This window comes from Desmodus rotundus, chromosome 10 (assembly GCF_022682495.2).
Source record: "Desmodus rotundus isolate HL8 chromosome 10, HLdesRot8A.1, whole genome shotgun sequence".
Taxonomy (NCBI): domain Eukaryota; kingdom Metazoa; phylum Chordata; class Mammalia; order Chiroptera; family Phyllostomidae; genus Desmodus; species Desmodus rotundus.
The window spans coordinates 86550730-86566427 of NC_071396.1; the positions used below are offsets into that span (position 1 = coordinate 86550730).

Below are 15698 nucleotides of genomic sequence, written 5' to 3' on the forward strand. Positions count from 1 at the left end.
GTCTTCTGAGAGTTGCTGATTAAACTTGCAAGAATTAAAGAGAAGCCCACAGGCCTGATTTATTTTAAAAATCATCTTGGGCACTCTTTTTTTTTAGGAAACAGGAATCCTGGGGTGTGGAGAGAGTAGTAATTTTTCTAAGAATGCTTCTGAAAATTTGCATTGCAAATACTGCTAGTATCAGCAGGGGACTCACAACTTTGACACCTTGTTGGAGCTCTTTGCTGCTGATCAAATTCTTGTCTTCAGTCTAGAATTGGCAGCTTCTTCTCCTTAATTTTCATGCAGTAATCAGTGCTGAAAGAATACTTCTTTGACAGTTGCCCTTGGGGAGAACTGGGCCTGGGCTTGTTATTTAGGGCAGACAGTTAAGTGGGAGAGAGAATAATAATAATGCAGACTCCAAGGTCTCCATTTAGTTCCAAGAATGTCAACATTATCAACCTCTTTTCAATATTTACTGCGGGCTTTGGTGAATAATGGAAATTGGGGGTTGGCAAGTCCATTTCTGAGTTAAAAAGAGTAAGTTTTAATGGTCTGATTAAAATAAGATGGAATCCCATCTTTAAGATGAATTGGCCCTTCCCAGAAGATAAGGTTTTAGTGGTAGTAATGGTTTCTCCTTCTCTGGAGATAACGTTGATTTAAGAACCCTCAGTGGCTGGCTGAGCCCCCACTGTGCTCCAGCTGAAGACAGCAGCCGTCAGCCTTGAGCCAGAAAGAACCGACTCCATCCAATAGCATGGCAACACCCGTCTGTACTCCTAATGCACCAGCCACGGGTCAGTCATCCCCTGCCCCCGCCAACGAAAAACACTTTCGTGACCATTGGTAATTGTTTTTAGCAGAAAATTGCTTTTAGGGAGACAGTTCTTCTTCAAGGTTTTATATAATCCGTCTATTTTTCTACACTTTGGGTTGAAATAAATAGGAGTTATTTTTAGTCACATTTCCAAGTGGTGAAATATCCGATCTTACGAAATGGCTGTGGAATAGGCTTTCCTTCCTTGGGCCGTGGCGATGAGAATCAAGTGAGGAGTGGGCAAGCGTGATGGTCAGTCCAGCGGCCTGTGGCACAGGCACGATGACCGCGGCTAGCGACACTACACGGAATCCCTGAAGTGGGCGAAGAGAGTGTGCTCCAGGCCTCATCACACACGAGAAAGGTGGCTGTGTGAGGAGGGAGACGTTAATGAGCCTGACTGCCGCCCTTGTTTCACTGTGTGTACGTGTGTATCAAGGCATCGTGTTGTACACCTTTGATGCATGCAACTGTTATTTAAAAATATTTTTAAAAGTTTAGGAAAGGAGAGAGAGAATGATAAGGTAAATGGTACCTAATGTAGACAATTAATGAATCTGGGTAAAATGTGTATGGAATAAAAAGAGTTCTGATACTCTTCCGGAAACTTTTTTGTAACTTCGAAATTATCTCAGAATTAAAAGTCATGCCCAAATGGAAAAATAAAATTAGTGGGAAGGGCTGTAGAGGGACAAACTGAAACACTCAGACTTCAAGGGGAGGACTTTTTGTTTCATAGGAACTGTAGGGCCAAACGTGCAAGTGAACACTTAGTTTACAAACCAAAGCCTTGTCTGGTATTGTAAAAAGGGCTAGTTTGTAATAAAACGTGGTATACCTATAGTAATAACAGTGCTTTTAAAAAAATGAAACAACCTACAATGCATTAAAAACCCTTGGGTCTAAACGGAATAGCTCTGTTAGAAGGTGCGGGAACCCCGGCCCCGCTGAGCCCCAGTACAGAGTAGGTGAGCTGTGATTTCACTGCGATGATGCCCAGTGAGGGGAAGGGTGGGTGGGGGCTCGTTAAAGACCACACAGGGCAGCAGTGTTAAGAGCTCTTTGTTTGGAAAGGCAGATGACTCTGCCAGGAAGGAATTACCTTCAGCTTCTTCCCCAGCATTTTTGGCATCTTTGGCCAAAGGAAAGGACATGAACAAGCAGGCAAATAACTGGTTTGGGATCGTTTTCTTGTTGGTCTCCAATGTGTAAGAATTTTTTTTTTTAAATGCATCTGCCTCTGGGTTGTAGAATGGATGTATCTTTTCTATGTAAGGACCTCTCTTAAGTGTAAGGTACATGTAACTAATTTACAACTGATAGGCTTAGATGGTAACAGAAGGTTTCAGAAACACAGCAGCCCAGACAGGGTGGGCAAGACGCTGAAAGGGGGGTTGGCTGAGGACATGCGGAGCCCTGGGCCTCCTTCTGGGGCAGAAGTGAGCCAGAAGGTTTGCCTGCTTCAGCTGACAGTTTCAGTGCTTTGGAAAATTCGGTGGTAACATCCGCTGTGGATTAGAAAAAGAGTAGGAATCAAGGTAGGGACACCAGCTGTGATCAGCAGTTGCTATAACCCAGAAGAGACCGTGGAAGCTGGACCGGAGGCTGTGAGTGTGGCAGGACAGGGTAAATAATGCACCAGCTTTCTGGTTGAAGCATTAAGAAGGGGAGCCCCAGGGAACCTAAAAGTGTCAGTGGGACAAAGGGGGAGGAGCTCAGGGAAGTGACCTGCGGAGTTTTTTTGTGAAGCCTTGGGCTCACTGCGAACTGTGCATGTGTGAGTCTGACCCTCAACAGCATATGGAATAACAAGGTGGGTCACTGCCCAGGTGCCGGACCAGCCACTGGGTACGCATGCAGTCCCAATCCCAAGGGCATAGCAAGGGCTTCGAAAACTGGACTGGCATTAGAACCACAGCCCACGCAAGGCATGCGGCTTCAACTGAACCAGGTTCATTTGCTGCCTTAAACAGAAATGTCAACATTTTCTGTAATACTTAAATGAAATCCAGAGTCTTATAACATCATCTTCGAAATGTCCAAGATATAAGCCAGAATTACTTGGCATATACTAAATAGGAAAATCTCAACTTCCATGGGAAAAGACAAGACCCCAGTGCCAAGGTGACACAGGTATTGAGTCTTGTCAAATCCTTTAAAGCAGCTAGTATAAAAATGCTTCAGGAAGTAGCATTGCCATAAATGGAAAGATAGTCTCAGCAAAGAAAGGTGTAGAAGGTATAAAGACAAACCAAATGGAAAATTTAGATAAAAAATATAAGCACAGTAAACACTCACTCAATGGTCTCAATAAAAGATTGGAAATAATAGACCTAAATTCAAATGCACCAATAATTATATTAAATGTAACCAGCCTAATCACAATAATTAGAGACATGAACAGAATGAGTAAACAAAGCAAGACCCAACTACGTGCCGCCTACAAGAAACCCATATAATGCTGTATATAGATAGTTTAAAGCAAAAGAGTGCACAAATAAATGATTATGCAAACACTGACCAAAGGAAGGCTATATTAACATTGGAGAGAGTAGACTTCAGAATTAAGAAAATAGCAAGGGATAAAGAAGGACATTATCATGATAAAAGGGCTAAATCACTCAGAAATGGAAAACCTATAGAACCTCAAAATAGCTAAGTTGAAAACTGAAAGACCTGAAATAAGAAATAGGAAATCCTCAGTGATAGTTGGCGACTTCAACACACTTCCTCTTGGTAACCAGCGGACGGGCAGCCTGGAAATCAGCGAGGCTGTGAGGGTGTGGGCAGCCCCACCGACTGACCTGCCCTTCTCACGGGCGTCTTCAGAGCGGACTGCCCAGCCGCAGCCGTGTGTGCGCCCTTCCAAGGGAGCGCTCACCGAGGCAGGCCAGGTCCCAGTGTCCTAGGCCATACCCGCGTTTAAGAGAATTAAAATGGCATGTTTTCTCACCACAGTGGAATTAAACTGTAAGCCAATAACAGAAGGGCGACAGGATTATCTCCAAAAACTTGGAAATTAAACAACATACTTCTCAATAATCCATATGTTGATGAGAAGTTCTCAATGGAAATTGAAAAATAGTTTGAACTAAATGAAAATGAAAATATAAAATACCACAATTTCTGGGATGTGGTTGAACTAATGCACAGAGGGAAATTTGTAGCATTATATGCTTAAATTAGAAAGAAAAACTCTAATAATATAAACACCCACCTTAAATAATTAGGATAGAAAAAGAAAAATAAAGCCAACAAGTAGAAGGAAGGAAATAATCAAGCGAAGGAAATAATGAAATTGAAAACAGACAAACAATAGGGAAAATCAGTGACACAAAGAGAAAATTTTTGAAAAGGAAAATAACAAGCAACGGTGACAAAGGAAGAACACTACTTGCCAACATCTGGAATGAGGAGCAGGTGTTATGACAGACCCTGCAGGCATTCAGTGACTAGTGAGAGAACTCTATTACTAGTGGATCATTCTAAGCACATAAAATTGGTACTCTAGTTGAAATGGACCAAGTCTTCAAAAACCACAAACTACCAAAATTAAACTCATCCAAAATTAATTAGATCACCTGACCAGGCCTATTACTATTACTGATATTAACTATGACTATTAAATACATTTAACTTGGAGTTAACCTTCTGAAAAAGGAATTTCCAGGTCCAGATGGTTTCCTGGTGAATTCTACCAAAGACACAATAAAGCCAATCTTATACAGTCTCTTCCAGAAAATAGAAGATAGAGGAATCCCCCACAATTCGTTTTATAAGGCCGGTATTACCATGATACGAAATGAAACAAAGACAGGGTACTATAGACCAATCTCTCTGTGAGCCAGGATGCAAAACTCCTCAGCAGAACATTAGCAAGTTCAGCAACATCAGAAAAGAACAATGCGCCATGGCCAAGAGGGAATGCTAGGCTGGCGTAATATTTGAAATTCACTCTGTGTAACCCACCACATTAACGGTGTGAAGAAAAGGCGCATAATATCAGCTGAAGTAGAAAAAGCATTTGACAAAATTCAGCATCCATTTAATTTTATAATTTTATATATACATAAAATTCTTAGCAAACTAGAAATTGTGAGGGTGGGGGAGGGACTTCCTCACCTTGATAAAGGGCAATGTACAAAACCTACACCTAACAGAATTAATGGGGAAAGACTAAATGCCCTCCCCTAAATATTGAGAACGAGGCAAGGGTGTCTATTCTCAGCACACCTGTCGAGTGTTATACCCAAAGTATAATGTTCAGAAGTGTAATAAGACAAAGAGGGAGAGGGGGAAGGGTGGATATCGATTGGGAAGGAAGAAATAAAATCGTTCTTCGTTACAGACAGCATTATCATCTATATAGAAAATATCAGGAAATCTACAAAAATAAAACCTAGAAAACTTCCAGAATTAATACATTTAACAAAGTTACAGGATACCAAGTCAACACACAAAAATCAATTTTACTTCTATATGCTAGTAATAAACAATTGGGAATGGAAAAGTTTTTAAAATGTCATTTCCAATACCTCCAAAAATGTGAAATACTTACAAATTTGGCAAAAAAATCATATACAAGATCTGAAGTTAAAAATGACTAATCACCGATGAAAACAATCAGAAGATCTAAATTCATAGACATACTAGGTTCATGGTTAGCAGATTCAACATAGGTCAGTTCTCCCATAACTTATCTATGGATTTGATGCACTTCCCATAATACTTCCAGAAAAGATTTTTTTTTGTAGATTTAAGTAAGGTACTTCCAAAATTTATATGAAAAAGACAAAGGATGAGAATAGCCAAAACAATTTTGAAAAGGAAGAATGGAATGGAATGGGAGGAAGGAAGATTTTAGGAATCGTGCTATCTGATTTGAAGACTTACTGTGGACCTACAGTAATTGAGATAGTGTGGGACTGGCAGAGGGGTGGATGGATCAGTGGAGGGACACAGAGAATCTAGAAATAGATGCACACAGGCATAGCTAATGGATTATTTTGGCAAGTTTGCAAAAGCAACTATATAAAGGACAGTCTCCTCAACAGATGACGGTAGATCAGTTGGACATCTGTATTAATAAAGAATCTCAATCTAAATCTTACAATTTATGCAAAAATTATTTCACAATGGATCCTGTATCTAAATACTATAAAAATTGTAGGAGAAAACAAAGGAGAATATTTTTGTGACATTGGTTTAGACAGAGAGCCCACTCCCCCACTTTGCGTCTTTGAGATTCATCCAATGTGCACTGTATTCAGTAGATAATTGATGTTTGACTTCGGTGAGATAGTTTTCATGACTAACACTCCCTGAGCAGTTACTCTGAGTCACAGATTGTTTGAACTCAGTCCCTTCAACCCCTCTGAAAAATAGGGACTACAGTACTATGGTACTATCTCATTTTTGAGATGAGAGGATACTGAAGCATGGAAAAGTTCATGAAAAGGTCCAGCAGGACTTCCATGAGCCACAGAACAACAGAAGCCCTGGGCAGCCTCTCCTTAGCCCGGCTGTTACCCACCACTCTGTTCTGACATCTCACCCTCCTCATCCTACTTGAAAACGCAAGTCAGTAGTATTCGTGGATCCTGTGACCCAGACCCTCTACTTTGTTTGTTTGTTTTTTCCTGTGTCAGTTTTACTCACAAGCCCACATTTAAACTGGTGGGGGGGTTTTGCTGTTGAAGAGCAATGTTAACCCACTTGAATCTATTTAGCGCCATCTCGTGTCTATAGTGGGTTTTACAGAAAGCAGTGTTTTAGCACTAGGAACAAAAAGATCTAGTGGGCAAGTTTTTGATTACCCAAATATTATCACAAGTCAGTGTGATCAGAAACTTGAATTCCACTAGATATGGAATTTCTGGTGACTTTCCTCCTACAATGTGATCAGTTAATAGATCTTGGAGGGAAATAGATCTTAAAGAGAAAACATAAAAATTCAAGTTGGCTTTTAAATCTCACTTTGCCTTCCTTTTTTTGTAGCAGTGTCTTGGCTTCCTGGGCTTTCTGCAGTCCCAGAGGCCCTGAGAGCTTACCATGGACCTTCATTCCGCCTTTTCAGCCTGGGAGGGTGGAGGAGGGCTCAGGGGATGCACGTGCCAGAGGCCAAAGGGTCTGTATTGTTTCCCCTGTGCTATTAGGATGGTTTAGAAGATGCTGCTAAAATCTGCCTCCAGATTTGCTTTCTTTTTAATTTATTGTCCTTCAATTACAGTTTACACTCAATATTATTTTGTAGGAGTTTCAGGTGTAATGAATAGTGGTTAGACAGTCATACACTTTATGGAGTGCTCCCCCAACTGTTCTCAGTGCCCACCTTCTTCCACAGTGGAACTCAACTGGGAAAAGGATGGTGGTACAAAGTCCCCTTCCCTTGACATTTGCCAGCTTGTTTTGGAAGGGAGATGAGGAAAGAAAGGGGAGAAAGGGAAAATGGGGCAGGATGTGCTGAATTCTCAGAGTTCCTCCCTGAAGTGGAGGTGGGAGGGGTACAGTAGTAAAAAAAATTCTAAAAACAAAAAAAAGCCCCTAGCCCTGACCCATGTGACTCAGTTGGTTGGGCACCATCCCGCAAAGCAAAGGGTCACTGGTTCCCTTCCCAGTCAGGGCACATGCCTGTGTTGTGGGTTCAGTCCTTGTTGGGGATTCGGTCCTTGTTGGGGGGATTCACTCCTTGGTTGGGGGTTCAGTCCTGGTTGTGGGTTCGGTCCTTGTTGGGGGTTCAGTCCTCAGTTGGGGGCATGTGCGAGGTAACCGATGATGTTTCTCTTGCTCATCAATGTTTCTCCCTTTCTCTTTCTCTCTGCCTTCCCTCTCTCTAAAAATAACAAAATAAAATCTTTTTAAAAAGCACCTAGTATTTTATATTATACAGTCTTATTTTTATATATTGGTTTATTTTTCTATTAAAGAAGTAATAGGTGCTCATAGTGGAAAAGTGGGAAAACAGAAACAAAATACAAAGAACATAAACACAGTCATAATACTTATATAGTGTGTTTTCCTTTTTTCTATGCATGAAATTTTAATGTTTAATTGAATTATGTGGTGTGTATTCATGATTTTCTACATTTTAATTATTCTATTATAGACATTTTACAGGTTAGGAGTAGCTTTGGTAAGTTACTGTGTGTGCTGAGTTCTGGAATTATAGGATATTCTGATATCAGGATACTTCAGCGAGTATCTTCGCTTCATCCTTGTTCCCCTTTAACATAGGGTATGTCCTTAGGATAGATCCCGAAATCACAGTGACTTGGGGAGGAGCCTGGAGAGGGTTTTCAGGCTGTGAGGACAGACCTGGAGGAAGGAGCCTGCTAGCCCTTATGGAGGTGGACCCCACTACTTGGTAGTGATGGGTTTGGGGCACATTTCCTCACTTCTTGGAGCCTCCGATTTTTCCTGTGCCAGGTGGGGGTAATGACATCTACTGCACAGTAGAGCTACTGCGTTAATAAGAGCATGGCACACAGTAGGCATTAAGTATATAGTAACTATTTTAAAAACAATTGCAGCACTAAATAGTCGTATTACAGGATTTGTACCAATTTCCCCTGCCACAGATAATGTACAAAGTTACTCACTAGCAATTAATAGCCTAATAATTTCTCTAAAATTACTTCTGATAAGTAAAAAAGGCTACCTCAGTATTGTTTTACTTTGCATTTTTTTTTTTAATCACAGTGAGAATGAACAGCTTTGTGTGTTACTATAAACCAGCTGGCTGTCTCTCTTGTGAAATGCTGTGGTTGCTTGGTTGGCATTTAGGGTTTTCTTATCAATCAGTCTGAAGTGTTTATATAAGACATTGTTTAAACCTTTGTCATATTTGCTGTCATGAGTCCTTTTATCTAGTATTATCTTTTTATAGCCACGTTTGATTCTCTGTGTATGTACCATATTTCTCCTTCAGATGAGAAAGCGGTCGTAATCATGATCTCTTCATTATGAATGCTGTAGATGAATATTTTATTGAGTCTATGATATTCCCTGCAAAAGTGACAGTATTATGTATTCATTTCTGGCCATCCTACCTCTTGTTATTTTCATGTCATTAAATTTTCCTGAAACTCCAGAGCGGTGTTAAATAATCATGGCGTTGGTGGGCATCACTTTTAAATGCTTCCTGATTTTAACAGGACTGGCTCAAGTGCCTCACCATTAAATGGAATATGAACTTGTTACTTCCAAAAATATGCCATTTATTGTGTCAAGGATATGTTTAATTACTCTTTTTAAATTTGGGGCTTTTACGTATTTAGGAGCATAATTTTTTTCAGAATGATTATGTGGTTGTGTTATTTGACCTTTTGTTGGGTAGGATAATAATGGCTTTCTAATACCACTATTTTGTGTTTTACTTTTTCAACCAACACCATTTTATACAGACTGTTTCTGACAACCTCTGTATGAACTTGTGTGTGGGTGTAATGCTAAGAAAAGAATCTGAGAAAAATACATTCATATATTGAGAATGATTAACTTCAATTATGAGATTATGAATTATTTTCACTTTACTCCTCTGTGTTTCCAGTTTTCTAAAATGTGATGTTCCACTGTTGCCATAAAAATAGCAATGCCATGCCATTCAATTGTGGGCGAAGTGAGGTTTAGGAGGTCAGACATGGTTTTCAGGGAGCCTGCTTATTTAGGGTCTGTAACTTCTGTTCATTATCTAGAGTCCAAATTATTTTGATATCAGGGAGCTGAAAAAGTAGTTAATATATTTTTAAAAAGGTAATAACATGGCTTGGACTTTCCTTTTGAATAACTGCAATATGTAGTGACTGTATTTTCCTTAACTATAAATTTAGGACTTTGTATCTGAAAAATGGTATTCTTCCTGGTTTCTGACATTTTAAAATCTGAAAATCTTTCAAAGAAACTACAAACAATATTGTAGTTTCCCTTATCTAAAAGGTTCAGAGGGTATCAGCTTGGGATGGTTCCCCAGCCTCTGGGACCCACTCGATCACAGGTGGGGCAACGAGACAGGTTGTGTTTGGAAGCTTCATCCGTCCACTTGGCCCCCGCAGGAGGCCACAACCCAGACACCATCTCGTGGGGACCTGTGCGTGTCTAGGACTGCACACAGATATAGAAACACAAAAACATGCACTTAGACATCAAGACACAGAGAAACAGCAATCACTGGTTTCGGTGCCTTAATTGCATCTTCCAGACACCAGGAATAGCCCTTGTTTCTTCAGCTGTGGTCAACACGTTCCTCTCTGAAATGAGATTTTGCTAATTTCAGAGTCCAGGCATTCTCTTCCCATTTGGTTCTTAACATACTGTGTACTTAAAGGATGAAAATCTCAACTGACATGATGAACGTTGAAAATTATGTTTACATGTGAAACCATAATGTCTCCTTGCTTCTTTGTCTCTTCTCTTCTGTAGCTTTGGGCCAGATTATGTTGTATGTGGATGGGATGAACGGAGTCATAAACCACAATGAAACCATTCAGTGGCTGTACACTCTCATCGGGTCAAAGGTAAGAGAAGGATGTACTTGAACATCTTACTCAGTTTCAGCATCATGGACCTTTCTTCCTGTTGCCCTGTCTGAGATGGTTTTGGAGAAAGCAATCCTTTCTAGCTTGGTCCCAGCCTTGTCATAGTACAAATGAAGACTCCTATTTTATAGATTCAAAAATACACTCAGATTACAAAGGTTTATGACTCTGATGCATTTTATGTTTCCCTCTTTTAAATGCTTTTAAAAACCTCCAGTGTGTAGTGTTTAATTTAAAAGTTATACCATAGATACAGTATCAATCTTACCCGCTGTATTTCATGTTCATATATTTTTAGTTCCTGAAGTACCTTTGTATGTGTTGTGCAGATGTATATGCATGTTCCTATATGTAAATGAAAGACTTTGAGGCTGACTTTCAACTCTACCATTTGTTATGAAAGTAACCGATATTTATTAAAGATTTGCCAGGCAACAGACACCACGGTAGGTCGCTTTACAAGCATTATCTCCTTCAATCCACTTGAGACCAATATAAGGTATACACAGTCTGTCCTGAAAAAGTCCAGCCATTGTTACTATAATGAGAATGGTTTGTGTGACACTGATGTAACCCGGCAGCCAAGGAGAGGAGAGTGGGCTGGAATGCACTTGTGTGAACAGTGACAGCTTCACCGTACTAGTCAGTGGGGCGGTAAATGCTGCTGAGTGAGCGTGTGTACTGTGTGGCTGTCGCATTCAAATTGAGCAAGTAGAGCAACATAGCTGCATCAAATTTTATGTTGAGCTTGAACATTCCTCTGCAGAAACTATTTCAATGATTCAGAAGGCCTTGGCTATGGGCAACTGGTGGTTGGCAGCTTCACCACAACAACATATCTGCTCATGTATGACATCTCGTGCAGACCTTTTTGGCAAAACATCAAATCACTCAGGTGACTCAGCCCCCCTATAGCCCAGAGCTGGCTCCCTGAGACTTCTGTTTTTTTTCCCCAAACTAAAATCACCTTTGAAAAGGAAGAGATTTCAGACCATCAGTGAGATCCAGGAAGATATGATGGAGCAGCAGATGGCAACTGGGAGAACTGTGTGAGGTCCCAAGGTGCCTATTTGAAGGGGACAGAGGCATCACTGTCCTGTGTACAGTGCTTCTTGTATCTTGTATCTTCTTCAGTAAATGTCTCTATTTTTCATAGCACATGGCTGGATACTTTCTGGACAGACCTGGTATGGTGTTAGGTTACCATTTTGTAGTGGAGGAAATAATGCTTAGTGATGAAAGTCTATCCAGTTTCCTCCATGGGTGTTGGCACGTGTCTGCCCAGCCATGCCTTGGGCTGTGAAGCCCTCACACTGGAAGTGCTGTGCCAAGGAGACAGATTCATCCTGTGACTTGAGGTGTTCTGGAAGCAGGGTGAGGCTCTGGCATCATTGTCTGTGGGTTCTCAGGTGGGGCCATGAGGGATCTAGTTGGAGGAGGGATTTGGAGGAAGGAGGAAGAAGGGATTCTGTCCCGAGAAAGTGAAAATTAACCGAGGCTGCAGTGGGGTGAGTGTGGGTTGGGGCATCGTGGAGGAGATCAAAGAGACTGTAGTGGGCAACAGGTCCAGCAGAGGAGGGCCTAGAGGATCTGGGGGGGAAGGGATTTGGACCTGACTTAAGCAGGTCATAGAGTCAACATAGCTTCCTGGGGGTCCCTGTGGAGCATGTGGTCAGCCCTGACTGTTCCCCATCCCTGCATTCATTGTCACCTGACTTTGGCAAGCCTGTTACATACCTCGGCGTCATGCTCTCAGTGCTGAGTCGCAGCCCTTGTGCGGGCCTTGCCTCGCACATTGCTCCCCAGGACCTCCGCTGGACTGGAGGAGTGCTTGACCCTGATTTGGCTTCATGTGGGGAACAGTTCTAGTCAGAGGCTGTCCCTTCCTTTCAGACTTCTGTAGTCCTGGTGACTGTGCCCTCTGTGGGTGGGAGGGCCTGCCCTCTGTGCCAGGCACCGGTATCAGTACCCATTGGGCCCCAGTTAACCCTTACTTACCGCTCCCTCTCTGTTTCTTTTCCTAGAATTATTGACAATAGAATTTTTGCCCTGTTTTGTAACAGAAACAGCCATGGTTTTTCTCAGGACACTGGAAACCTTTCTCCTTCCTTTTTATTTGGCTTTGTTTTCTGTGGAAAATGGGAATTGGTCTATTTACAAACTGCTGTAGGTGACCTTGGAACCTGAGGGGAGCACGGCCACTAGTTAGATTCGGCCAGGCCGAGGGGAGATTTATATTTCATGGCCTGTCTCGGTGTTTTATGTCTTTTCCTTCCTTCTGCTGGGAGCCCTCCCTAACCTCCGTGTTCCTTTGGAGCTGCTGCCTCCCTAGGGCTTTCTGGATTGTCTTAGGACCCTAAAAGCTAAGGAAATGGGGGAGATTTTGCAATAAAAATGGACTTTGGCAACGTCATGGCCAAATTAAAAAATCTTTTTAGCTTTCTTATGGTCACGATAAAACACCACCAGCCAGCCCTATTTTTGATGGGAAATAAAGCCTCGCACACTTACTGCAGGAAAAGCAAGTCTTTTAGCTGCTCACTTGTGATGAGAGGGGAAGAGAAGGGATCAGGAGGCAAGACACAAAGGGGGGAAGAGTGGGAGATTGGAAAAGATGCGAGGAGCGACCACAGGGGAGGAAGAGAAAAGAGGAGATGAGAGCAAGGAAAGAGCCCTCACAGGAATGCACAGGTCTGCTCAGTAGTGGGAGGCAGACTCTGAGCCATCGGTATTGCAACAGCATCCTGTCGATTTTTTCTTTGGAATCTTTGTTAGAAAAACAACCAACCAAAAAAGGAACACACAGGAAAGTCCTTACTGCATTTCTGAATACCATGGAGAAATCATCAGATTAAAAGCCCTCAAGAACGAGCATGTAGGAATTCCACTTCCCAGCCTCCTTTTCCTGCGTAGCACACGCAGTGTTTGGGACCCCGGGCATCTATCGGTTCCCTGGGCCTCTCTCTGTCCAGGCTGGGGTGTTTGCTTCCTCACTTGGGGCATCAGCACCGGATCAGGGCTGGGTTTCTTCTCCATCGTTCATTTTCCCAAAGGAAGGTCCTTAATAGTCTCCGGCTGCTGTGTTTAACACTGGCTGGTCACTATGGCCAGGCTACGCCTTGTAGCTTATGATGTTAGAGAGGGGACCATGGGTGATGCCCCGCAGCCTGCGTTCGCTCACTGTGATGTCAGGTGACCCTGCGGGGTGGGCTCAGTTTCACGCTAGTAGCCAAAGTCAGCAATGGCAGCAGCCACCAAGTTTGTTTTCCACCGAAAACAAACAGTTCTAATGAGATCACCTCTTATTTACAAAACCAGTACAGTGTCCCCTGATAGGCCCCCTCCACCTGTGCCCGGATGGTGAGTGACCTGCAAGTAGAAAGGATGCACCAACCTAAAACTCTGAGGTTTTGGTTCCTTCCTTAACCATGTAAATTGGGCGATACTGCCACAAGAGGTTTTCCCAGTTCAAATAAAATTAAGGAGTTGGAAAAGCCAGGGGCCCTAAGGGCTTTCTTTTGACTAAGAGTCAGATTTCTCAGGACCTAAAAGGTTTACCTGGAGATCCTGTGGTTTTTACCTTAAACAGGCACAGAGTTGATGATGAAATTCTGGGTTAGAAAACTTTGTCATTCTGTCTTCATAATTCTTCATTTTTCCTTCCATGAAAGGCAATAAGATATGATTTTGCAGCCTGCCAGTGGGTTATTATGCAATGAATGTTTGCAGATATTTGAGCTCATAGAGGACAAAATGATGTATTTACAGCCAAATAATTACTTTTTAAAAGAAAGAAAAGTTATTTTCGATAAAGTGCTTTGTTCTGTCCACCGAAGTCCATCTTTGAACCCCACAGTCAGAGGGAAGAAGCACATGCTTACCCTGTGACTTCTCCCATGGGAGGCATTTTTTTTTCTTCACATATTTGGAAGTCTAATTAACTGGGGTAAGGTGACTCAGTTTACATAGCCTAGCCTTTGTCACTCTAACAGTGTGTCTCTCTCTGTATCTGTACGGATCCCCTTCTGGCTCATGGGGCAGGCCCAGGGACCCTCACCTTCCTGAGCTTCCGCCAGGGATGCCTCCTGACTTGGTCGCGAAACCTGCCCAATCTGTGGTGCCATCCACCTGGGCTCGCTCTGTCCTCTCTAGTTTTCTTTCAGCCCCGTTGAATCAGATACTTCCAGCTGTGCCCTAGGATGCTGATCCCAGATCTCCAGATATACTTCATGCTTGTGTGAGGTTGGTCATGCTTCCCTACTCCCCCTCTAGTGCAGCTAGTAGACCTGAGTTAAGGGGAGCCCTGGCCACAGCCCCCTTCCACACACATACAATCTCTTAAACACATGAGAGAGCCATGTTCTCTCCCTCACGCACATACACGCATAATCACACACACACACACATAATCATACACACACAGGGGACACTGCTAAAGTTTCCCATTAGGACAGTGAGATGATGATGATAAGTGACACGTGGTATATAGAATGGAGTAGCGGAGGGGACAACATTGACAGGAATGGGGAGCTAGGGGGCCAGTACAGTATCAGAGCTGTAAGGTGATGAGGTCGGTCCAGAGTTGCAGTGGAAACAGAATATAGAATGGAAATATGGAGATGTTTTGAGGAATAGTTTCCTAGGATTGGGTTTCTAGATATGGAAAAATAAAAGCAGGAGTCAAAAATGGGGTCACAATTTTGATTCTGGGCAGCTAAGAAATACAACATTGCTTCTGGTGAGAGGAGAGAAGTTGGAAATTGGGGATCCTTGGCAGGAAAGCTTTGACATGCTGATTTTGAGATGAAGGCAGTGTCCCCAAGGAGACCGAAGTGCTGCTGAGGTGCCAGGTACTCCAGTGAGTGCTGGCTGGTGAGCTCTCTGATCTGTCACTGGCATGTCACTGCCGTGGGGGGTACTCGGATGAGTACCCACACGTGGATGAGAGCTGGAGTGCTTTTCGAGTTACACGATAGAAAAATCAAAGAATCCTGTCTTGAAGAGGTGGCCAGGTCTTGTTAAAGATGCTCCTGACATTCACCAGCCACATTGCTGATACTTCCCACAGCCATTGCGGGACCCTGGAACCAGGGAAAGCGCTTCCTCGTGGGGACCTGCATCTACCTCTCTGTCGTTAACCAAAGGCTGTGCACTGCTTTCTGAAGCCACACCCTCACTTCTCCATGGAAGTGGAGTTTTTAAAGACAGTAATGTCGTCCTGTCCAAGCTATATGAGATGGTTTCCACAGGTAGTCCCGAGGACATAATTTACAATTCCTCATCCTACAAGTTACTACCTTCTCTACCCATCCCGTATGAAGACTGGTAATATGGCAGCCTCCTGGGATACAGTGTCTGTCTTC

General features: G+C 42.6%; 1 protein-coding gene across 12 annotated transcripts in view; it reads left to right on the plus strand.

The window, feature by feature from the left end:
* Positions 1-15698, plus strand: part of FHOD3 (formin homology 2 domain containing 3) — a 420803-nt gene that overhangs the window by 239402 nt on the left and 165703 nt on the right. For all 12 annotated transcript variants that reach the window (XM_053912979.1, XM_053912980.1, XM_053912982.1 and 9 more), the window contains exon 6: positions 10220-10314. In XM_053912979.1, coding sequence (XP_053768954.1) covers positions 10220-10314 — 95 coding nt within the window. The remainder of the gene's footprint in view (positions 1-10219; positions 10315-15698) is intronic.